General features: G+C 40.7%; 1 protein-coding gene across 2 annotated transcripts in view; it reads left to right on the top strand.

Annotated features, from left to right (window-relative positions):
- rgs12b (regulator of G protein signaling 12b) overlaps positions 1–24,464 on the top strand; it is a 195,934-nt gene that overhangs the window by 123,800 nt on the left and 47,670 nt on the right. For both annotated transcript variants that reach the window (XM_059974132.1, XM_059974133.1), the window contains exons 6-11: positions 4,889–4,981; positions 12,589–12,732; positions 12,982–13,161; positions 15,244–15,388; positions 19,590–19,705; positions 22,056–22,250. In XM_059974132.1, the coding sequence (XP_059830115.1) occupies positions 4,889–4,981; positions 12,589–12,732; positions 12,982–13,161; positions 15,244–15,388; positions 19,590–19,705; positions 22,056–22,250 (873 nt within the window). The remainder of the gene's footprint in view (positions 1–4,888; positions 4,982–12,588; positions 12,733–12,981; positions 13,162–15,243; positions 15,389–19,589; positions 19,706–22,055; positions 22,251–24,464) is intronic.

The following is a 24,464-nucleotide window of genomic DNA, read 5'->3' as shown; positions in this document are numbered from 1 at the left end:
TCTCATTTTAATCCTCAATGTGACAGATGTCATTTAGATGTGGCTTCATTGACCCACATGTTTTGGTCATGTCCCACTTTACATAATTATTGGAAGGACATATTTGCTACCATTTCCTCAATTTGGAATATTGATTTACAACCTCATTTTATCACTGCAATTTTTGGTATACCAAATGAAGATGATAGTCGATTCTCCCCTTCAATTAGACGAATGATTGCCTTTGTAACATTAATGGCCAGGAGATCCATATTACAAAATTGGAAAGAAGTAAATCCTCCTACCACATTTCAGTGGTTCTCTCAAACTATTTCTTGTTTAAGTTTAGAAAAAATTAAAAGTACTATTTTTGATTCATCAATTAAGTTTGAAGAAACTTGGGGACCGTTCATTCGACACTTTCATATGAATTAATTTGACTTCTTCCAGACCTTTACTCTTATTATTCTTGTTCTGGTATGGAGTTCCGGAGTTTTTGACACTATCATATACTTATAAACTATTATTACTGCCCATGTTAGTTTAGGTTTTTTTTAATTATTTCCTTAAATATACATTTTTTCTTATATTTTACACATTTTTTTTCTTTTGATGATTATTTTTAATCTTTTCATGTATAATCAATATAGATTAGATTGATATTGTATGATCCTTTTTCGCTGATAGTTTAATAAGATATTGTTATCTTGTTACTAATTTAATTTCAAATCTATTGTATTCATAACCTATTTAATATAATATTATGTTATGTTCTTTTTTTAAAAAAACTAATAAAAAGATTGAAGAAGAAAGAAAGAAAGCAAAGGGTAGCGGTGAATGGGTGTTTCTCGGAATGGCAGGTGGTGACTAGTGGGGTGCCACAGGGCTCGGTATTGGGACCACAGCAGTTTACGATTTACATCAACGATTTAGATGAAGGCATTGAGAATAACATCAGCAAGTTTGCTGATGATACTAAGCTGGGTGGCAGTGTGACATGTGATGAGGATGTTAGGAGAATTCAGGGTGACTGGGCAGATACTTGGCAGATGTTTAATGTGAATAAGTGTGAGGTTATCCACTTTAGGAGTAAGAACAGGAAGGCAGATTATTGTCTGAACGGTGTAGAGTTAGGTAAGGGAGAAATGTAAAGAGATCTAGGAGTCCTTGTTCATCAGTCACTGAAGGTGAATGGGCAAGTGCAGCAGGCAGTGAAGAAGGCTAATGGAATGTTGGCCTTTATTACAAAGGGAATTGAGTACAAGAGCAAGGAAATCCTTTTGCATTTGTACAGGGCCCTGGTGAGACCACACCTGGAGTATTGTGTACAGTTTTGGTCTCCAGGGTTAAGGAAGGACATTCTGGCTGTAGAGGAAGTGCAGCGTAGATCCACGAGGTTAATTCCTGGGATGTCTGGACTGTCTTACGCAGAGAGGTTAGAGAGACTGGGTTTGTACGCGCTGGAAATAAGGAGATTGAGAGGGGATCTGATTGCAACATATAAGATTATTAAGGGATTGGACAAGATAGAGGCAGGAAATATGTTCCAGATGCGGGAGAGTCCAGTACCAGAGGGCATGGATTGAGAATAAGGGGTAGGTCATTTAGGACAAAGTTAAGGAAAAACTTCTTCCCCAGAGAGTTGTGGGGGTGTGGAATGCACTGCCTCAGAAGGCAGTGGAGGCCAATTCTCTGGATGCTTTCAAGAAGGAGCTAGATAGGTATCTTATGGATAGGGGAATCAAGGGATATGGGGACAAGGCAGGAACCGGGTATTGATAGTAGATGATCAGCCATGATCTCAAAATGGCGGTGCAGGCTCGAGGGGCCGAATGGTCTACTTCTGCACCTATTGTCTATTGTCTATGATATTTGCTGAGTTAAAATTTCTCCGAGGGGGAATCATGAATGCAGCTGTTTGCACAGAACAAGTTCATTGTGAGCTCATGACATTAAAAGCAGAACTTAAAGTTGAAATTGCTCCTCATCTGTGTGGAAAGAGGACCCTTTGCTATGCTTAGAAAAAAAAAATCTTTAGTTAGAAAACAAGATGATAAGGCAACGTGATGAATCAAGCTCTCAGAAACAGCAAATTTACTTGGTGGTATCTTAAATGTCATTAAAAATTTGGACAAAGAAAGGCAGTTCATAGCACTGTAAAGATCGATATTTTGGTTGGAATTTGCATGCTTATGTGTACTCAGGTTATTTATCTTATTTCAGAATGACTTACAACTTTGCCAGAAAGCCAACTCATTTTCTTAAAGATTAAAGATTAGCTTTATTTGTTGCATATACAGAGTTCAAAATACCTTCATTATCAAATTATGTATACTATATACAATCTACTTACAGGCAGCTACAAAACAAAGAAACGCAATAGAACCATTAAACAAAAGACCATCAAACGCCCAATGTGCAGACAATAAAAGTAAGCAAATAATACTCAGAACCAAAATTTATGAATGTGAGCCCACAGCCACGACGCCAGTCATCACTGCAGCTGATCCAGGGGCCTGTTAGTTGCAGGCCACAGCCCCAGTTCAGTGTAGAGATGACTAAATCTCGTTATAGCAGTGAGCTGAACAATGGCCCATTCCCATGCCTCTTTCCTAACACCCTGACCCTTTTAATCTGGCTTGTTGCTTAAGTCGGCTAAACAGTGGGTTGATCATCACTCTTGGACCCGGGACCTGCTGCCTTACCTCAATTCAGCCCGTATTGAGCCTTTCCAATTCGGCCTGGTGCTTAAGTCAGTCAAACCTCTGCTGGTTGTTCTGTCTTGGGCCCATGCCCCACCGCCTCAACTCTGCCTCGTTTCGGTTCTGTTGCTTTGAACTTTGGCTAGTTCCTCACTCTTGGGTCCACTGCCTCAACTTGGCCTGTAGATAACACGCCACAACTGTCCTGCACCTTTGGGATTTCAGTTCACACTGCAAAAATGCCGGGTTGTTCAGGCGTTTCAAAAGCTTGACTCCGAAAAGTGAGTTACAGGCTATTGATTGCAGTGATTGTTATCAAGAAGTATGGTTAATAAAGTAATTAATAGTCATCACCATGCTTCATCAGCGCCATCTTAAACTGGAACAAAACATACAATGAAATGCAACACACACAAAATGCTGGAGGAACTCAGCAAGCCAGGCAACATCTATGGAAAAAAGTACAGTTGACGTTTTGGGCTAAGACCCTTTTGGCAGGGTCTTGGCCTGAAACGTCGACTGTACTTTTTTCTATAGATGCTGTCTGACCTGCTGAGTTCCTCCAGCACTTTGTGTGTGTTGCTTTGATTTCCAGCATCTGCAGGTTTTCTTTGGTTTGTGATACAGTGAAATGCGTTGTTTGCATCAGTGACCTACACAGTCCAAGGATATGCTGGGGCAGTCTGCAAGTGTTGCCATGTTTCCAGCACCAAAATAGCATTGCCCATAACTTACTAACCCTAACTCGTATGTCTGGAATGTGGAAGGAAACCAGAGTAACTGGAGGAAACTCATGCAGTCATGGGGAGAATGTACAATTTCCTTACAGACAGTGGTGGGAATTGAACCTGAATTACTGGTGCTGTAACAGCATTACTCTAGCTGCTACAGACAGACAGACAGACATACTTTATTGATCCCGAGGGAAACTGGGTTTTGTTACAGCCGCACCAACCAAGAATAGTGAAGAAATATAGCAATATAAAACCATAAATAATTAAATAATAATAAGTTAATCATGCCAAGTGGAAATAAGTCCAGGACCAGCCTATTGGCTCAGGGTGTCTGACATTCCGAGGGAGGAGTTGTAAAATTTGATGGCCACAGAGAGGAATGACTTCCTATGACGCTCATTGTTACATCTCGGTGGAATGAGCCTCTGGCTGAATGTACTCCTGTGCCTAACCAGTACATTATGGAGTGGATGGGAGTCATTGTCCAAGATGGCATGCAAGTTGGACAGCATCCTCTTTTCAGACACCACCGTCAGAGAATCCAGTTCCACCCCCACAACATCACTGGCCTTACGAATGAGTTTGTTGATTCTGTTGGTGTCTGCTACCCTCAGCCTGCTGCCCCAGCACACAACAGCAAACATGATAGCACTGGCCACCACAGCCTCGTAGAACATCCTCAGCGTCGTCTGGCAGATGTTAAAGGACCTCAGTCTCCTCAGGAAGTAGAGACAGCTCTGCCTTTTCTTGTAGACAGCCTCCATGTTCTTTGACTAGTCCAGTTTATTGTCAATTCGTATCCCCAGGTATTTGTAATCCTCCACCATGTCCACACTGACCCCTTGGATGGAAACAGGGGTCACCGGTGCCTTAGCCTTCCTCAGGTCCACCACCAGCTCATTAGTCTTTTTCACATTAAGCTGCAGATGATTCTGCTCACACCATGTGACAAAGTGTGACTTTGACTACCATGTGACTACTCTGCTGTGTCATCCCATGACTCTACTTTAAAAGTCAACATTTAGAGGGCTCCAATATTTTTTTCCTGTTGACTTATTTCCAAAAGGTCTCACAATTTGGGTTACTGCAGGCCAGTTAGAAAGAGAAGGAGAAACAAAGTTGTAAATTCTTTACTCCTGATGTATGACAGATTACTTGAAAATGCAGGAGATATTGTCAGGTAAACAAATGTAGCAGTTGTCTTATATGAATGGCGCCAAGCGATTTGGAAGTTCTACCTAACAGCAAGAAAAGGCAGCTGGCATGTGAATTTCCATTTCTGCTGGAGATTAGCATTTCTTTACAAGGCAGCAGTCATGTAATACTCTTGATGTTATCCTCCTGTTCAGTATATAACTTCAAGGTTCAGATGTACAAGATTTCTCTGCAAGTAAAGTGCATCACAATATTTTCCCTAGAATTGCTTCTATAGTTAATATAATGTATTAATGAGGGAATTTTCTTTTTTTTTAGGAGTTTCTGAAGAAAGAATTTAGTGAAGAAAATATCTTATTCTGGCAGAACTGCGAGTATTTCAGCCAAATTCCTCAACATGACAAGAAACAGGTGAGAATTATTTTAAAAGCTTAACCGTTTTTTTATTTTCCACATAAATGTTCTTTCCCTTGAAGTTTTTGATTTAGACTGTTGCCATGGGAGGACATATACAGTTAGAATGAGGAGAGGGAAGATATTTGAGACAGTGAAATTTTAAGTGAGTGCTTTCAGATTAAAATCTCAAGGAAATTGCACACAACATTAGTTAACATAGAATAATACAGCCCGTCCGGTCCACAATGACTATAACACCCACAATGATTAAACCACATTTGAAGTGCTGTGTGCATTTCTGGTCAGCACACTACCTGAAGGATAGGATTGCAGTAGAGAGGGTAGTGCAAGCATATTGCAAGGATGTCACTGGGATGTTGTCTGGATTAGAAGACTTTAGTTACTTTGGATTAGGATGAAGAACCATTATTTTTCTTAGTTTAACTTTCCTATGCTTTTTATAATTTTTGTATAATCGCCTGTTTACATGTAATTGGTCAGTAAATAGTTGTAGTATAGCTGATCCTGTATTTTCTAGAAGCTTCTCATTTTTTTTGAGATGTCATGCCGCTTTAATCTGGCTATTTTATAGGTGTATTTTTATCACTGGAATGGGGTTATCTCATTTGAATATGAGATGACCCCGACTTGTTTTTCTTTGTCTCATTTTCTTTATTCTTGTAACACTTAATAAAACAGCCTTAACCACCAAGTTTTATGGCTTCTGAAGAGTCTGTGGATCAAAATCAGCAGATCTAACAGTTATAAGGAGGGATTGTATGGGCTGGGTTTGTTTTCCCGAGAGAAAAGGAAGTTGAAGGATAACTTGATAGTGGTATTTAAAATTGTGGGAGTGGAGCCGAAAGAGATGGGGGAGATTTTGAACAATTTCTTTTCTTCGGTATTTACTAAGGAGAAGGATATTGAATTGTGTAAGGTAAGGGAAACAAGTAGGGTTGTTATGGAAACTATGACGAGTAAAGAGGAAGAAGTACTGGCGCTTTTAAGGAATATAAAAGTGGATAAATCACCAGGTCCTGACAGGATATTCCCTGGGACCTTGAGGGAAGTTAGTGTAGAAATAACAGGGGCTCTGACAAAAATATTTCAAATGTCATTAGAAACGGGGATGGTGCCAGAGGATTGGCGTATTACTCATGTGGTTCCATTGTTTAAAAAGGGTTCCAAGAGTAAACCTAGCAATTATAGGCCTGTCAGTTTGACGTCAGTGGTGGGTAAATTAATGGAAAGTATTCTTAGAGATGGTATATATAATTATCTGGATACACAGGATCTGATTAGGAACAGTCAGCATAGTTTTGTGTGTGGAAGGTCATGTTTGACAAATATTGAATTTTTTGAAGAGATTACGAGGAATGTTGACGAGGGTACAGCAGTGGATGTTGTCTATATGGACTTCAGTAAGGCCTTTGACAAGGTTCCACACAGAAGGTTAGTTAGGAAGGTTCAATCGTTAGGTATTAATATTGAAGTAGTAAAATGGATTCAACAGTGTCTAGATAGGACAGAGGTCGGCAACCTGCGGCTCCAGAGCCACATGCGGCTCTTTGATCTCTGTGATGCGGCTCCCCGTGGTTTGTTAGCTTTTGAAATGTAATTCGAAATTTGAAGATTATGGTGATCTTGTACAATCTGAAAACTTTGCGGAGACACCGTTTCCTGGCACATCCGAACCGGCTCACAATTAGCCACTGTTCCGGCTAAGGGAGATAGCCTACGGGGGTTTGTGAGTACGTGTCTTTTGGAGCATCCGCGCCCACGGGGACGGGTTGAGGGAGGCTTTAAAGCAAGGCTGTTTAGTTCGAATAAAGTTACCTTTGACTGCAGTCTTTATTTTAGCGCTGCGTGTAGCACACCGCTACAACGTGTTTTTTTATCGCTATTAATATACGTCACCACTGCCAATGCCTGACACCCGCCAGTGAGCGCTTTCTTTTAATTCTTCGATCCAAGGTAGGCTAACTATGGAGTAACCTTCAACCCAAGGTCTTTTTTATCGGAGTTCAAAATGTTTTTGTTGCATGCAGAAATGTAATTTCGTTTTCTCTGCAGGAGTTCATCAATTTCATAAATGCAACACATTATAGTTTGTTTATACATAGCATAAAGGCAAAAAAAACCCCCGTTGTATGCAGTGTGATTTCATTTTGTGGCTCCCAGTGTTTTCTTTTCTGTGGGAAATGGGTCCATATTGGCTCTTTCAGTGATAATAAACGTTGCCGACCCCTGAGATAGGAGATGCCAGAGAGTAGTGGTGGATAACTGTTTGTCAGGTTGGAGGCCAGTGACTAGTGGTGTGCCTCAGGGATCTGTACTGCGTCCAATGTTGTTTGTCATATTAAGGGAGCAAGGGCTTTACTCTTTGGAGAGAAGGAGGATGAGAGGAGACATGATAGAGGTGTACAAGATATTAAGAGGAATAGACAGAGTGGACAGCCAGCGCCTCTTCCCCAGGGCACCACTGCTCAGTACAAGAGGACATGGCTTTAAGGTAAGGGGAGGGAAGTTCAAGGGGGATATTAGAGGAAGGTTTTTCACTCAGAGAGTGGTTGGTGCGTGGAATGCACTGCCTGAGTCAGTGGTGGAGGCAGAGACACTAGTGAAGTTTAAGAGACTACTAGACAGGTATATGGAGGAATTTAAGGTGGGGGGTTATATGGGAGGCAGGTTTTGAGGGTCGGCATAACATTGTGGGCCGAAGGGCCTGTGATGTGCTGTACTGTTCTATGTTCTATATACATTAATGATCTGGATGATGGGGTGGTGAATTGGATTAGTAAGTTTGCAGATGATACTAAGATTGGTGGCGTTGTGGATAATGAAGTAGGTTTTCAAAGCTTGCAGAGAGATTTAGACCAGTTAGAAGAATGGGCTAAATGATGGCAGATGGAGTTTAATGCTGATAAGTGTGAGGTGCTACATTTTGGTAGGAATAATCCAAATAGGACATACATGGTAAATGGTAGGGCATTGAAGAATGCAGTAGAACAGAGTGATCTAGGAATAATGGTGCATAGTTCCCTGAAGGTGGAATCTCATGTGGATAGGGTGGTGAAGAAAGCTTTTGGTATGCTGGCCTTTATAAATCAGAGCATTGAGTATAGGACTTGGGATGTAATGTTAAAATTGTACAAGGCATTGGTAAGGCCGAATTTGGAGTATTGTGTACAGTTCTGGTCACCGAATTATAGGAAAGATGTCAACGAAATAGAGAGAGTACAGAGGAGATTTACTAGAATGTTACCTGGGTTTCAGCACCTAAGTTACAGGGAAAGGTTGAACAAGGTAAGTCTTTATTCTTTGGAGCATAGAAGGTTGAGGGGTACTTGATAGAGGTATTTAAAATTATGAGGGGTATAGATCGAGTTGACGTGGATAGGCTTTTTCCATTGAGAGTAGGGGAGATTCAAGCAAGAGGACATGAGTTGAGAGTTAGGGGGCAAAAATTTAAGGGTAACACGAGGGAGAATTTCTTTACTCAGGGAGTGGTAGCTGTTTGGAACGAGCTTCCAATAGAAGTGGTAGAGGCAGGTTTGGTATTGTCATTTAAAGTAAAATTGGATGGGTATATGGACAGGAAAGGAATGGAGGGTTATGGGCTGAGTGTGGGCCAGTGGGACTAGGTGAGAGTAAGCGTTTGGCATGGACTAGAAGGGCCGAGATGGCCTGTTTCTGTGCTGTTATGGTTATATGGTGACAGAGTAGAGAGTCAGAATCTTCTACTCTGGGTATGGTATGGATATCAAAACCAGCTGTGCATAGGTTTAAAGTGAGGGGAAGAAATTTAAAGGTGATCTGAAGGGAAAGGTTTTTTACATAGAGATCGGTTGATATCTAGAACACACTACCAGAGGAGGTGGTGAGACTAGATACAATCAGTAAGTTTTAGAGGCATTTGAACAGGCTCTTTATTTAGAATAGACTCTTCATAGAAGGATATGGCCTAGTCTAGATGGGCAAAGTGGCTGGTGGGCCGAAATGCCTTTCTGTATTGTATGACTATGACTTTATGAAGTTAACAGGATATATTAGAAGAAAACGAATAATAATAGAAGAAAACATAATGACTGTGGATATTGGATCCCCATTACTCTGTTTCTTCAGTACAGTAGATTGATTGTGGTCACTTTTCTTGTTACAGTTTATGCTGGAAATTCAACTGAGCACCTATTACCCCTGTGATAGTCATAGGATCAGAGCGCAGAAAATGACAGAAAATTATAAATAAAGATTTAAAAATCAGGCAGTATCTTTGGAGAGAAAAGTGGATACCCCTTTTGAAGTCCACGAGTTTTCATCAGAACTGGAAAAATGAGAAAACAAGCTCAGTTTATGCTGAAGGAGGAGGGGTGGAAAGACCAGAGGGAATGTTTGAGATAGGGTGGAGAACATGGTTGTCAAAATGGTATATCTGATGCCGAGTTAATGCATGAATGAAGGTAATTCATGAGAGAAAAGAAAAAAAAAACAAATAAATTGTGTAAAAAAAACAAAGGATCTCTGGAAATACGATTATAGTTCGTTGGTCAGGAAGTCAAGGATCCAGTTGCAAAGGGTCGTGTTGAGTCCCAGGTCTAGGAGTTTGCTTGGAATTATAATACTGAGTGTTGAGCTGTAGTCGAGGAAAGTGTAGGGGGATGTCTGAGGTAGGTTTTTACACAGAGATGGTGGGTACATAGAATGCACTGCCAGGGTTGGTGGTAGAAATAGATACATTTGGGACTGCTTACTGTTCTGCATAACTTGAAAGAGTCAAACTGTCTGGTAGGACAACCTTGTTATGGCAGTGAATTGCCTTTCTACTATAGTCTCCAATGTTACTCTATCACTTTTAGATAAGGGAACCAAAATGGCTTGCTATATTCCAGGAGTGGCCTCACCAACACTCTGTACAATAGCAGTAATGGAGGGCTATGTGGGAGGGAAAGGTTAGGTTGATCTTGGAGCAGTTGAAAGGGTCAACACAATATTGTGGGCCAAGGAGCTGTACTGTGCTGTACTGTTCTGTGTAGCATAGTGGTGGGGTACGACTCTGAGATGGGCACGTGCATGAAAGAAAAATGGAGGTCTTTGTGGGATGAAAGGTTTAGATTGATCTTAGAGCAGGTTGAATCTGTGCTGTACTGTTCTATGTTCAGTAAAGATCATGCAGCACACCTGGAATGAGAAAGGAGGTGGATAACCCTACCCCTTACCCTGACATGAGATTAATAAATTCAATACTTGAGTCCTCCCAATTCTGGTTACTCCCAGAATTATGATGTGTTTTACATTGGAAGGGACTGCCATAAATGATTGGTTTCTCTACATATTTTTGTTTGCAGGCCTGGCACAGCTTACAGCTAATACCAACTCCTTTACTTCCCCCCTTCCACCCCTGATTCTCAATCACAACCTGATCCCAGCCACTGACCATAGCCTGCACCCTACTGAATCCTAACCACAAACCGGCTCTCGAGATATTGGAATTGGTTTATTACAATCATGTGTACCAAGTTACAGTGAAAATCCCGTCTTGCATGATGCTCATACAGTGAGACTCATTACACAGTGCATCGAGGTGAAAAGAGGGAAAACATTAGAGAATGAAGTGCAACCGCTACAGAGCATGACACTGAATGACTTTCTCCTTTCATTTTCTAAATGATTACCAGCTCTTAACACTCAGTCTTAGCCTCTGCCCATAAACCTATATTCCACTTAGCTTCAAAATCCTCTTGTTTCTCAGATCAGTGCCCAATAGCTGTCGTCATTCCTATGCCTGCCACTTTCTACTTGCACTACTCCAGGGACCCAGTCATAGAGACATAGAGCATGGAAGCAGGCCCTTCAGCTCAGAGTCCATGTTGACCATCTACTGTCCATTTATACTAATCAATACCATAAGATTTAGGTGCAGAAAAGCCATTTGGCCCATTGAGTCTGCTCCGCCATTTCATCATGGCTGATCCATTTTCCCCTCAGCCCCGATCTCCTGCCTTCTCCCTGAAACTCTTCATGCCTTGACTAATTAAGAACTTATCAACCTCTGCCTTCAATATAGCCAGTGACTTTGCCTGCTACAACAAATTCCACAGATCCACCACTCTCTGGTAAAGGAATTCCTCCTCATTTCTGTTCTAAGTGGACATCCCTCTAGTTTGAGGATGTGCCCTTTGGTTCTCGACTCTCCCACTGGAGGAAACATCCTCTCCACATTCACTCTGTGTGGCCTTTCAATATTTGATAGGTTTCAATGAGATTCACCCCCTTCCCCCCAATTCTTCTGAGCTTCAGTGAGTACAGGCCTAGAGCCTCATGATAAGCCTTTCAATACCAGAATCATTTTTGTGAACCTCCTTTGAACCCTCTTCAATGTCAGCACATCCTTTCTTAGATAAGGGGCCCAAAAACTGCTCATAAGACTCTAAGTGAGATCTCAACAGTGCCTTATAAATTCTCAAAACTATACCCTTGCTTTTATATTGTAGTCCTCTTGAAATGAATGTAAATGAAAAGTCAGGATTGCACCTGGGTTTCTGACGCTGTATGACAGGAGCTGTACCAGTTGAGTCACCGCATAGGTGAGAGAAAATAGATATTATGTACAAAGAATGATTAGAGATAGAAGTGTAAGATGATTGAAACAGATTGTTCTGTTGAAGAGTTTTTACCATGAAACATTAATTCTGTTTCTCTCTCTAAAAATACTGCCTGAACTGCTTAGTGTTTTCAGTACTTTACAGTTTTGATACAGAGTGATTCATCTTCAGAAGGAACTTTGGAAAAGCAAGTGCTGGAACTGTGGGAAAAGTGTGTTGGACTGGGGCTTTAGCTTGTTGCATTGTACTCTATATGATTTATTCTAAAGATGCTGCCCTCTTTCAGATGTGTTGAGAAAAATCTTTGAGCAAAATCTCAGTCCATTCACACATTAAAGTTTGTAATAGAGTGCATTAGGATACAAAAACACAGTGAAACTAGTTTAACTTCAGTCTGCCTGATTTGGAGAGACTGGCTATTTAGTGGTTACATTTGCAAAACAGGTGCTGGAGAAAAAATCCATCATTTTAATCTTATTTGGAGGCCGAGGTCAAGGCCGATTTGACTTTATTGACAAAATTTTTTGTTGTAATTTTCAATTTCCTTGCTTTGATCAATTATAAAGAAAGGAGTTTGGTAAAATTTTATCAAACCTTTTTTTATAATTGATCAAAGCAGGAAATCGAACAGTACAGTACAGGTCGTTTGGCCCATGTGGTTGTGTTAATCTTTTAACCTACTCGAAGATCAATCTAACCCTTCCCTTCCACATAGCCCTCCATTTTTCTTCCATCCATGTGCTTATCTAAGAGTTTCTTAAATGTCCCTAATGTGTCTGCATTTATAATTACCCTTGGCAGTGTGTTCCATGCACTCATCACAATCTCTCCAAAACACCTAGTTGTGTATTAGTTACATATTCCAATGTTTAGCTCAAATGGAAGAGATTAAATGTATCACAGTTTTCACTTTCTTTGTGCCTTTAATTGAAAATCATCCATGTGTTGATAATGATAATTGGATATTTTTTACTGCCAGTATTCTCTTTGTTGTTTGTCTAATTTCACTGTCATTCACAGCTTTTGTGTCGAGCTCGGGAGATCTACAACAATTTCTTGTCCAACAAAGCAGTCACTCCTGTCAATATCGACAGCCAGGCACAGTTAGCTGACGATATCATCAATGCACCACACCCCGATATGTTTAAAGAGCAACAATTGCAGGTATAACAAGAAGTGCCTGTATTCACTTACTAATCTGGAAAGCTTCAAGTTAATGTAATTTGTATGAATAACACACTTGTATTTAAAAATATCTTGACTAAAGAATTTTCAGTTAAGTCTGTGATATTAGATTCTGATCCAAGAGTAATCATCATTTCATGGTCCATTTACACATGCAGATCATTCAATAAACACACTGAGATGAAAAGAAGAATATATATAACACAGCATTTCTTTTCTTCAAAGTAGATTTTCAGCCTGATGAAGTTTGACAGCTATACCCGTTTCCTGAAGTCAACATTATACCAAGAATGTATGTTGGCAGAAGTGGAGGGCCGAGCTTTGCCTGATCCGCATCAGATACCTTGCAGTCCAGCCTCAAAGCACAGTGCCAGTTCGGACCGGTCCAATGTTTCTTCCCCAAACAAGGTCAGTGGTTAACTGCAAGCATTTCTGCAGATGCTAGAAATCCATAGAAATGCACACATAAAATGCTGGAGGAACTCAGCAGGTCAGGAAACATCCATGGTGGGGAATAAACAGTCAATGTTTTGGGCCAAGACCCTTCATCAGGATTGGGAAGGAAGTGGAAGGAAGCCAGAATAAGAAGGTGGTGGGAGGGGAAGGAGTACAAGATGGCGGGTAATAGGTGAGACCAAGCAAGGGGGTAGGTATATGTGTTGAGGAGGGGTTGTAAAAAACTGGGAGCTAAAGAAGAAGGAAGTGATAGGAGACGATAGTGAGACTGCTGCCATCTGGAAAAGGTACAAGAGCCTCAGGTCTCAACCACCAGGTTCAGGAACAGTAATTTCCCCATAACCATCAGGCTCTCGAACCAGAGAGGTTAAATTCACACACCCCAGCATTGAACTGATTCCACAACCTCTTTGGACTCAATTTCAAGGACTGTACAACTCATGTTCTTGGTATTTATTGCAGATTTATTACTAATTTGTTTTTGTTTCTTTTTGTATTTGCACTGTCTGTTGCCTTTCATGCATTGTTTGTCAGTCTTTGTTGTATGTTTTTTTATTCTATTGTGTTTTATTGTATTTACTGTGAAAATGAATCTCACGGTAGTATATGGTGACACGTATGTACTTTGATAATAAATTTACTTCGAACTATGAACAATGGGAGAAAGAGAATTAAGAGAGGCACTAGAGAGAGGAGATGGGCCGGTGAGAAGAAACAGGGAGAGAGGAACTAGAATGGGGAAAGAAGAGAGAAGGTGAAGGAAGGGGGAGAAATTACTGGAAGTTGGAGAAATCGGTGTTCATGTCATCAGGCTGGAGGCTACCTAGATGGAATATGAAGTGTTGCTCCTCCAACCTGAGTATGGCCTTAACATGGCAGTGAAGTTTTAAATAGAATTCAATGTATGTATATGAACATGAGCGACAGAAGAAGGAGGAGTTATTACAGTTCCACAACTCTACCCTTGCCCCTCTCTCCTCTGCTGTTCAATACAATCAGCCTATATCTTACCAATTTTTCCATCGTTGTGTCCTCTGATTTTAGTAGACTGTAAGATATGATTATGGTTGAATCGTGAGTTAGCCCCTTGCGTCTGCAGCACTGTTCACAGCTAGTTGTTTACCTCAGCACCAAGCACATATCTCTGTGTTGAACAAACACAATGGCCAAGCTTTCACAGCTTCTGCTTACAGAATTATTAAATTTCATCACCCCCTGAATAAAGCAATTCCTCATCCTAATGGAAACGGCCTGACCTTTATTATCAAACTGTGTTCCCTGGTCCCAGACTCCCCCGTCAGGGGAAGCATCAAATGTGGATGCAAATCTGTCAAGTCCTTTAAGAATTATTAAGTTTCAATAAGATCTCCTCTCCTAATTCTAAACTGAACAATATTATACCAATCCATCAACCCCACTTCATATGTCAAAGTATACCAGCCCTAGAAATTCTCCCTTTGCCCTCCCCCAATCAAGCAGAAAATAAAAAAAGCTTGAGAACAATTACTACCAGCTTCTCTCCTCTGTTATTAAGCTTTTGAATGGGTCTCTTGTAGGATAAAAATGAACTGCAGTTCTCTCAGTTTACCTTCCCATCACATTAAACATTATTGTGCAATAGATTGGTGTTGGCCTAAAATGTTTACTGTTTATTCTCCTCCATAGATGCTGCCAGACCTGCTGAAATCCCCAGCATTTTTAACGTTCCTCAAGATTTGCTCATTATTTGTCTACCTGCTCTGGATTTTCTCTGTAACTGTTGCACTGCATTTTGTATTCCATCTCCATGTGCTTGTTCTGTCTGGACGGCACGTGAACAAAAGCTTTTCCCTGTATCTCGGTACTTGTAACATTAATAAGCCAATTATCACCATTTGGTTTAGCAAGAACTTAGAAGAGAGTGAAACTTGGAAAGGCTGAGAGGTTTCAATTAATTTTCAGACAGTTTCAAGCAATTGCCTCAGTCATAAGACCAAAATAGTAACAGACAAACTCATGCGTGCTTTACTCACCAGAGGCCTGTTTCTTATTTAGTCCAGCACAAAGCCGAAATCAAGCAGGACTCTCAATAGTGAGCTTGAAGATGACAATGGCAATAAAAAGAAAACGTTTTTTTCCTGGTCGCGAAGGAGCCTGGGACGAACTCAGAAGAGGAAAGAGAATGGGGACTCACGTGCTGGTGAGTTTTGTTAATCTTCCACATATTACAGTGGTGCTACAATCTGCCTTTTAACCTTAGTAAAGGCCGACTGATGAGAAAGGGAAGGCAGAATATTAGAGCAAATAGATTGTAAGAGCTTCTGTAGTGAGGCAAAAAAGAAACTGGAGAGGATAAGTGTTCCTTTAAAGACATGACAGATTTTATAATGGAGAATAAGGAAATGTAGGGGAGGGCAACAACTTGTTTTTGAAGTTTGCTCCAATAAGAAACTGCAGAAATACAAGAGAATCAAGGGTCTCGAGAGAATGAGGGACTGAACTGATTTGAATTAGTGAACAAGAGCCAGATAAGTTTGTGAGATTGAAGCTGAGATATCCCAATATTCAGATGATCAGCACCCTAGAGTTTTGAAAGGCTACACAGATTGATAAGGTGGTAAAGAAGGCAGATGGCGTACTTGCCTTTACTCATCAAGGAGTTGAGTTCAAGAGTCAGGAAATTATGTTGCAGCTTCATAAAACTAGTGAGGTGCATCTGGGGTATTGCATTCAGACCTGGATGCCCCATTATAGGAATGATGTGGAGGCTTTGGAGAGAGTACTGACGAGGTTTGTCAGGACGCTGCCTGGATTAGAGGGCATGTGCCATAAGGTGAGATTCGACAAATTTGGATTATTTTCCTTGGAACTGATATAAGTTTATAAGGATATGAGAGGCATAGATAGAGTGGACAGACAGTGTCTGAGATGTCGAATAACAGAGGGCATTTATTTAAGGTAGGAGTGGGTAAGTTTGTAGGAGATAGCAGAGAGTGGTGGGTGCCTGAAATTGCTGCTTGGGGTGATTGTGGAGGCAAATGCAATAGGGGGTCCAAGGGGCTCTTAGATGGGCACATGAATGTGCAGGAAATGGAAGATTTTGTGTAGGCAGAATGGATTAGTTTGTTTGGGTATTTAATTATTAATTGAGTTAGTTCAGCACAACATTCTAGGCCCAAATGGCTTAATACAGAGCTATACTGTTCTATGTTCTAATTGGTTCTAAGTTTTGAAATGAATTATCAATCGACTTTTAAAATAATGTTCATTCTGGAATAGCCCCACTATTTAATAAAGGAGGGACAGAGAAAATGGAAACTTACTGACCCATTTGCTTAACATCAGAGACAGGGAGGTTGTTCATTACATTTGGAAAAGAATAACGGGACTGAACAGCTTGGAGTTAATGAATAGGAAATAATGTTTGACAAAGCTATAGGAGTTCTTTAAGGACATGATTAATAGATTAGATAAGAGGAGCAAGTGGTTGTGGTGTATTTAGATTTACAGAAATCTTTTGATAGGTCCAATACAAGGGGTTTGGGCAACAAGGCTGAAATAGGATAACGTACTGGCATACATTTGGAGTTGGTTAGCAAAATGTGAAAAAAAGGAGTGGGATTAGAAGATAAATAATACAGTACCAAAACAGATCTTTTGGCCTATGATGTCTGTGTGGATTATGAGGCTAAATTTAACTAATCTTGCCTGTCAGCACATGATCCCTATCCCTCCATTTCCTGTCTGTTCAAGTTTATTGTCATCTGCCTGTACATATATACAACCAAACAAAACAATGTTCCTCTAGACCACGATGTACCCACAATATATATAGCACATAAAACAAAATATTACCACACATAAATTGATAAAATATAACTCAAAATGCCTGTGAAGCGCACAACGCAGGTAAACAGTACAGCAAAATTCCAGTGCAAGCAGCAAATGTAGTGATGTGGATCATGTGTAGGCAGGCAGTCAGTTGAATTTGGCATTTTAATATTTGCCAGGTATGTTAAGGAACATAGGGTTTTTCTCAAAGTCTGTGACATGCGCTATTATACTTGGACCTGAGTTGTTTACAATCACTTCAGCAATTCAGCTGAGAACAAATGTCATGTTTCTGACATGCTATTGTGTCAAGTTTGCTGATAGGATTGAGAGCAGTGAGAGTATTTAAAGGAAACTTCCAGTGCAGATCTACGTGACTAAGAACAAGTGGAGTGTAATTGTAAATTGGTATAGTGTAAAGCTTTGTTTTGCATGCCATCTGTACAGATAATTTCATTACAATGTGTTGAGGTACTGCAATAACAGACTGCAGAAGAAGGCATAACAGCAACAGAATACGTGCATTTCAAACAGACGGCAAGGTCATAATGAGGTAGACCGCGAGGTCAAATGCCCATCATATTGTTCAATATTCTTATAACAGCAGGTTGGGCCTGTTGGCCTCTATCCTGTTGTTGTATGAAGAATTTTGAGGCCATGCACGAAATGGGAAGGGGGGGGGGGTGGTGGAATGGTGGCTGGGCGCTTTTTAACTGTTGAGAGACTGGAAAACATTGATGTTGAAGCAGACCTAGGTGCACACAAATCACTGAATGTTAACATGCAAATGCAGCAAGCAATTAGAAAGCAAATGGTATTTTAAAGATTAGCTTTACAGATTGTGTAACAGTTTCTTCCCCCAAACTGTCAGACTCCGCAATACCCAAAGCCTAGACTGACGCCAACCTACTGCCCTCTACAGTGCCTATTGTCTTTATTGTACTGCCTGCACTGTTTTGTGCACTTTATGCAGTACTGTGTAGGTCTGTAGTCTAGTGTAGTTTTTGTGTTGTTTTACGTAGTTTCAGTGTGGTTTTTGTATTGTTTCATGTAGCGCCGTGGTCCTGAAATACGTTGTTTCATTTTTACTGTGTACTGTACCAGCAGTTATGGTAGAAATAACAATAAAAAGTGACTTGATTTGATTTGTCACATGTACATCAAAACATAGAGTGAAATATGTTGTTTGTGTCAATGAAAAACAGAGTGCAACTGTGGCCAAGCTTCCAGCACCAATATAGCATACCCACAACTTACTAATGCATACATCTTTGGAATGTAGGAGCACCCAGAGGAAACCCATGCGATCACAGGCAGGATGTTCAAAGTCCTTACAAACAGTTGTGGGAATTGAACTCTGATCGCTGATGCTGTAAAGTGCTACACCAGCCTCTATGTTACCGGGCCATCTGGGCCTCTGTTACTGAAGGATTTGAGACAGCTGGTAAAGATGTACCAACTTTGATATACTTGTGGACCCTGATCACTGGTGCTTTGTTACTGTACCACCTGGGCTTTTATTACTGGAGGATTTGAGTCTGCTGTTAAAGATGTACTGACTGTGGTAATCATAAACATGAGATTCTGCAGATGCTGGAAATCCAGAGCAACACAGACAAAATATTGGAGTAACTTAGCAAGTCATTCAGTATCTATGGAAATGAATAATCAATCAACATATATTGGGCCAAAACAACTTCACTAGGAATGCAAAGGAAGGGGGAAAATGCCAGAATAAGAGGCTGGGTGGAGAGGAAGGAGTACAAGCTAGAAAGGCGATAGGTGAAACCAGGCAGGTGGGAAAGAAATAAGAAGCAGGGAGATGATAGGTGGAAAAGGTAAACCACTGGAGAAGAAGGAATCTGATGGGAGAGGAGAATGGATCATGGGAGAAAGGAAAGAAGGAGCTTGGGGCACCGGGGGGAGGTGATGGGTAGGTGAGGCGAACTGGAGAGTTAAGATGAGAGCTGGAGATGGGAATGAAAGAAGAGGGAAAGGGAAGGGGAACCATTACCAGAAGTTACAGAAATTGATTTGCCCTTCCTCCTTCTCTTTTCACTCAGTCTTCTCTCCTCTCTTATCAGATTCCTTCTCCCTCTCCTGGTCTTGCCTATCACCTGCCAGCTTGTACTCCTTCCCCTCCTCCCTCCTTCTTATTCTGGCTCTTTCCCCTTCCTTTGAGGTTCCGATGAAGGGTCTTGGCCTGCAGCATTGTCTACTCCTCTCCATAGATAACCTGCCGAGTTCCTCCGGCATTGTTCTAACTTTGGTACCTGCTGGTAAAGTTACACCTTCACAAAATGGCATAGCTAGTAGAGCTGTTGACGTGCAACTCCAGCACTCTGGACTCAGTTTTAACCTCAGATACTCTCAGTGTGGAGTTTGAACATTCTCCGGAGACTGCATGGGTTTCTTCCCACATCCCAGAAATGTGCAAGTTGATGGGTTAATTTGCTGCTTGTGTGTAGATGCAACAGAATCCAAGGGGACTTGATGGGAATGTGGGTAAATTTGAAGGGTTGTGAAGAGCTCTTTGAAGTTAATGCAGTGAATATTGTTTTACTCACTAGACCTCTCTGCAAGTAATGGGCTGCCCCCATGGCATCGGGAATCCTTTGGATCAACATCTTCATCCACTAGCACTGAGTTGATAATGGTTGGCTGTCCAGGAAATAACAGACAAGAGGTTAGTACAAAAAATAATTGGTAGCCGTCCCACTGTTCTAGAGGTGCTTCTACTGAGCATCTATTCCTAAACACTTTTGAACTCATTTGTTAATAATGTTTCAGCAGCTCTGAAAATCATTAGGATTAGAAAGGAATCTTTAAATCTGTTTATTTCAAAATTACTCAATATAAGTACTTGGAATGCTGGTAGAAGGTATGTTTCATATATCTCAAATATATTCAAGGTTTATTAAAGCCACTACCACTTCAGTGGTAGAAGGGGCATTACAATTCACTACATTCTTCTTAAGACCATCAAACATAGGATCAGAATTGGGCATTAGGCCCCACAATTCTATTATAGCTGATGTATTTTACCTCTCAACATCCTGCCTTCTTCCCATAACCTTTAATGCCCGTACTAATCAAGAACCTATCAACTTCTGCTTTAAATATACCCAATGACTTGGTCTCCACAACCATCTCTGGCAATGAATTCTGTAAATTCACCACCCTTTGGCTAAAGAAATTTGTCCTCATCTCTTGTATTCTGAGGCTGTGCCCTCTGGTTCTATACTCCCCCACTATTGGAAACATATTCTCCTCCATACACTTTTTTGGAGCCTTTCAATATTTTCATTGGGGAGAGCAAAACTGAACTCCGAACCCTCTGTGGTGATCCCCTCAGAAGTGTACATGTGGGTGAACGTTGGGAGAAGTACATCACAATCAGATTGCCCTTAATAAAGTTCACTTAAAATGCACTTTGTTCTGATTTCAATCAAGATGCATTGTTAAACTGATGTTTATCAAGGAATTGACAGCTTGAGGGCAGGATAAAGGGGTCAAGGTAATAGGGAAATGAACAGATTAAAACTAACATTGTATATTTTACATTGTCGTAACAAATCTTGTGTCTTATTCAGAGATCATTAACATGCTCGAATGTCCTAGATATACAGTACATAAACTGTTATGCTAAAGAATTGTATAACTCACAAGCTCATGAAATGATCAAACTATCCAGTCCTGATTTCCCAACCTGCTGCCCCCACCCACTCTGAAACCTTTACTCTGCCAATCTAACCACATAACCAATCCCACCATCTGTCATCCTCCTTGCGAGTTGTCTGAGCCCATCTCCAGGAAAGAAGCACCTGTAGCACAATTTGACTGCCATTACATACTATATCTGGGTTTGAGACCCAGGTGTCAACTGTTTATTCCCCTCCATAAATGTTGCCTGACTTGTTGAGTTCCTCTAGTATTTTGTGTGTGTTGATCAAGACCCAAGATGAGAACTTCTAGGCACTGGTGTGATCTTAAGCATCGATATTTTGATGAATTAAATAGTTTAAACACTGTGCTACATGTTATACACTTTTTAAAGTTAACTGGTACAATAGACAGCCACGCATGTGTATGCATTCATGCAGATGTGCACACAGACAAAAACATATATGCACACAATATGATTGTGATACTTTGACCATTTTTTGACAATTTCCCACATTTTTGTGAATGTTTTCAACTATCACAAATTGTCGACTGAATTTCTTTTATTCTTTAAGTTTTAAATTCAAAGTTAGGTAAATTTATTATCAAAGTGTGTATGTGTTACTACCTTGAAATTCATTTCTTGTAGACATTTACAGGAAGAAAAATAGAATTTGTGGAAAATTATACTTAAAGACTGACAAAGAACCAATGTGCAAAAGAAGGCAAACTATGAAAATAAAATACTGAGAATGTGTGTTGTAAAGAGTCCTTGAAAGATGAGTCTGTAGGTTGTAGAATCAATTCAGAGTAGTGGTGATTGAAGTTATTCATGCCGGGTCAGGTGCCTGATAGTTGTAGGGTAATAACTGTCCCTGAACCTGGTGACGTGGGACCTAAGGCTTCTGTACTTCCTGCTCAGTCGTTGTTGTAAGAAGAGGTGGTGGGGGTCTTTATTAATGGATACTGCTTTCTTGTGGCAGTGCTCAATGTAACTGTACTTGGTGGGAGGGGCTTTTCCTATGATGGGCCAGGCTGTATCCACCACTTTTCCATTCTAGAGCATTGATGCTATTATGATGCAACCAGTCAGGATACTCTCCAACGTGCATCTACAGAAGTTTCTCAAAGTTTTGGTGACATGCCGAAACTACACAGACCTCTAAGAAAATAGAGGTGCTGTTGTGCCATCTTTGTGATGGCTTTTACGTGCTGATCCCAGGACAGCTCCTCTGATATGTTAACACCAAGGAATTTAAAGCTACTGACCTCTCCACCGGGGGTAATGCTGGGTTAAAGTCTAATGTTATGAATTTAATTTCATTTACTTGTTTGTTATTCAATTCTGATTGAAAATCTCCTTTCTCCTAAAGTTTGATTCCATCAAAGTACCTGTGACAGAGAGAGAAAAATCTTCAAAACACTGCACTGTGATTCTTCCTGATGGTTCCTCGCACACAGTTTCTATTCAGTCTGGTGTTACTATTCGGCAACTGTTGACTGATCTGTGTGAAAAGCTGCAAATCCAATTAGCAGCTGTAGACCTCTTTCTGCTTGGAGGTGACAAGGTACGTGAAGTTGCTTTGTGCATACTTTCCAGCCTACTGAAGAATGAGTTAAGTTGGTATCAGTACAATTCCCCCTTCTCCTCAGAGAAAATGTTAAAATTCAAAGTAAATTTATTGTCAAAGTACTTGTATACCACCTTGAGATTCTTTTTCTTGCAGTCATTCACAGTAGAACAGAAATACAATAGAATAAATGAAAAACAAGCAATGTGCAAAAGAAGGCAACTGCACAAATAATATAAATAATTATATAAATAACCAAACAGATTATACTAAGAAAGTGAGTTGTAGAGTACTTGGAAGTGAGGTCGTAAGTTGTGGAATCAGTTTAAAGCTGAGGTGGGTGAAATTGTCCACAGTGATTTAGGAGCCGGATGGTTGAAGAGTAATAACTGTTCCTAAACTTGGTGGTGGTTTGGGACCTAAAGCTCAAGTACATCCTGAGAAGAGAGCATGGCCTGGATGGTAGAGGTCCTTGTTGATGGACGCTGCTTTCTCGTGGCTGTGCCCCTTGTAGATATGCTCAGTGCCGGTGAGGGTTTGCCTTTGATGGACTGAGCTGTATCCGCAACTTCTTTAGGCTTTTCCATTACCTGGCTGTGATGAAACCTGTCAAGGTACTGTCCAGTGTGCATCGTTGGAAGTTTTTGAAAGTTTTAGATGACGTGCTGGATCTGCGCAAACCTCTAGAGGTGCTATCATGCCTTTTTTGTGATGGTGTTTGTGTGTTGTTTCACATTTAGGCTGTTGAGATTTTCACAGTGCAGTTGGGGATTGATTTAAATTAAATAATTGTTTACTGTATTTTCCAGAGCTCAGAAAGTCTGGCATTGAAATGGAGTCCACAGCTGCTGATGGCAGAAGGCTATGCCTTTTGCATCGCTGTGACATTCAAGAATTGAAACTTACCTCATCAACAGAGTTCTCTCACTTTCTCCTGAAATGATCAGGAGCGAACACTCCAATCCCTTTCCTACTTCCAAGTGCCGCTTCCTTTTTGCCACCCACCCCAGAACAGAAGATAACAGTTGCAATAACAACATATGCTTCATTAGAACCAAGCTTGCAGGGTTTCCCACATACTTTTCTAAAGCCTCTCTAAATATCACAGCCACTGATTTAGTTGGTTTGGAGTGTATGTTAAGCTGTAACAGCAGTGACTTACATTTATAAAGTGCCTTAAACATTGTACACATGTCATAGATTAATAGGTCAAAGCAACTGCAGAGCTGTACCAGCAAAATTAACTGAAAATGTCATACCGAGATTTTCAAGAGGTCTTTGGATGTGAAGAGAAACCAAGGGTGAAGTTAAGAAGAAAGTTTCAGAGTTCAGGCGATGATAAGGAAACACACAATCTGCTGGATGAACTTAGCACGTTGAGCAGCACCAGTGAGAGGAAAGAAAATTTTAGCTTTTTAGGTTGAGATCTTGCTTCAAGACTGAGAGGGGAGTGGCAAGAAAAGATTTGGACATGATTGCTGGACTGTGGAGTAATGTAAGATGACTCCAATCATCAACAGTTCCTTTCCTTCTATTGATGCTGCTTGACCTGTTGAGTTCGTCCAGCAGATTGTGCATTGCTCCAAGCTCCAGCATTTGTAGTCTCTTGTGACCACAAAGATAAGTGAAGCTTTTGCTGTTAATGCTGAGAGAATGAATAGTTAAATAGCCAAAAGAGGTCAGAGAAGAGGGCGCATGTTGTCCATAGGGTAATTAAATTGTGAAGGAATTCCAGGTGACTGTTTTGAATTATTCAGAATGTTTTACAGGGAACCATTAGATATTGACAAAGCAACAGAACATACAATTGAGTGCGGATAGGAGAATTTGAGAATGACCCTGCATTATTATCACATACATATCAGCAGGTGCATAAGAAAACTCAGTGCCTGTGTACATATGGTGGACAGGTTGGACTCGAATCAGCCAGAGAAAGACTGAGACAATGATCCTCAATGTAGACTCTCCTTGTCCTATCAAGGCATATGCTGTCAACTTACCCAGCACCACTCGATTCACCTACCTGGGCAGCATCATTCGGCAGGATGGTGGGACCAAGGACAACATCTAGTTCAAACTCAACGAAGTTAGAAACGACTTCAAATAAATGAGCAAAATATGGGGATCAACCAAGTATGGCATCCACACCAAGGTGAAGCTCTGTTCTCTCCACACTCTTGTACGAGTCAGAATGCTGGTGCATGACAGGGA

This window comes from Hypanus sabinus, chromosome 7, assembly GCF_030144855.1.
Source record: "Hypanus sabinus isolate sHypSab1 chromosome 7, sHypSab1.hap1, whole genome shotgun sequence".
NCBI classification, from domain to species: domain Eukaryota; kingdom Metazoa; phylum Chordata; class Chondrichthyes; order Myliobatiformes; family Dasyatidae; genus Hypanus; species Hypanus sabinus.
The sequence above is the reverse complement of the archived record's forward strand: the minus strand, read 5'-3'. Positions and strand labels throughout refer to the sequence as shown.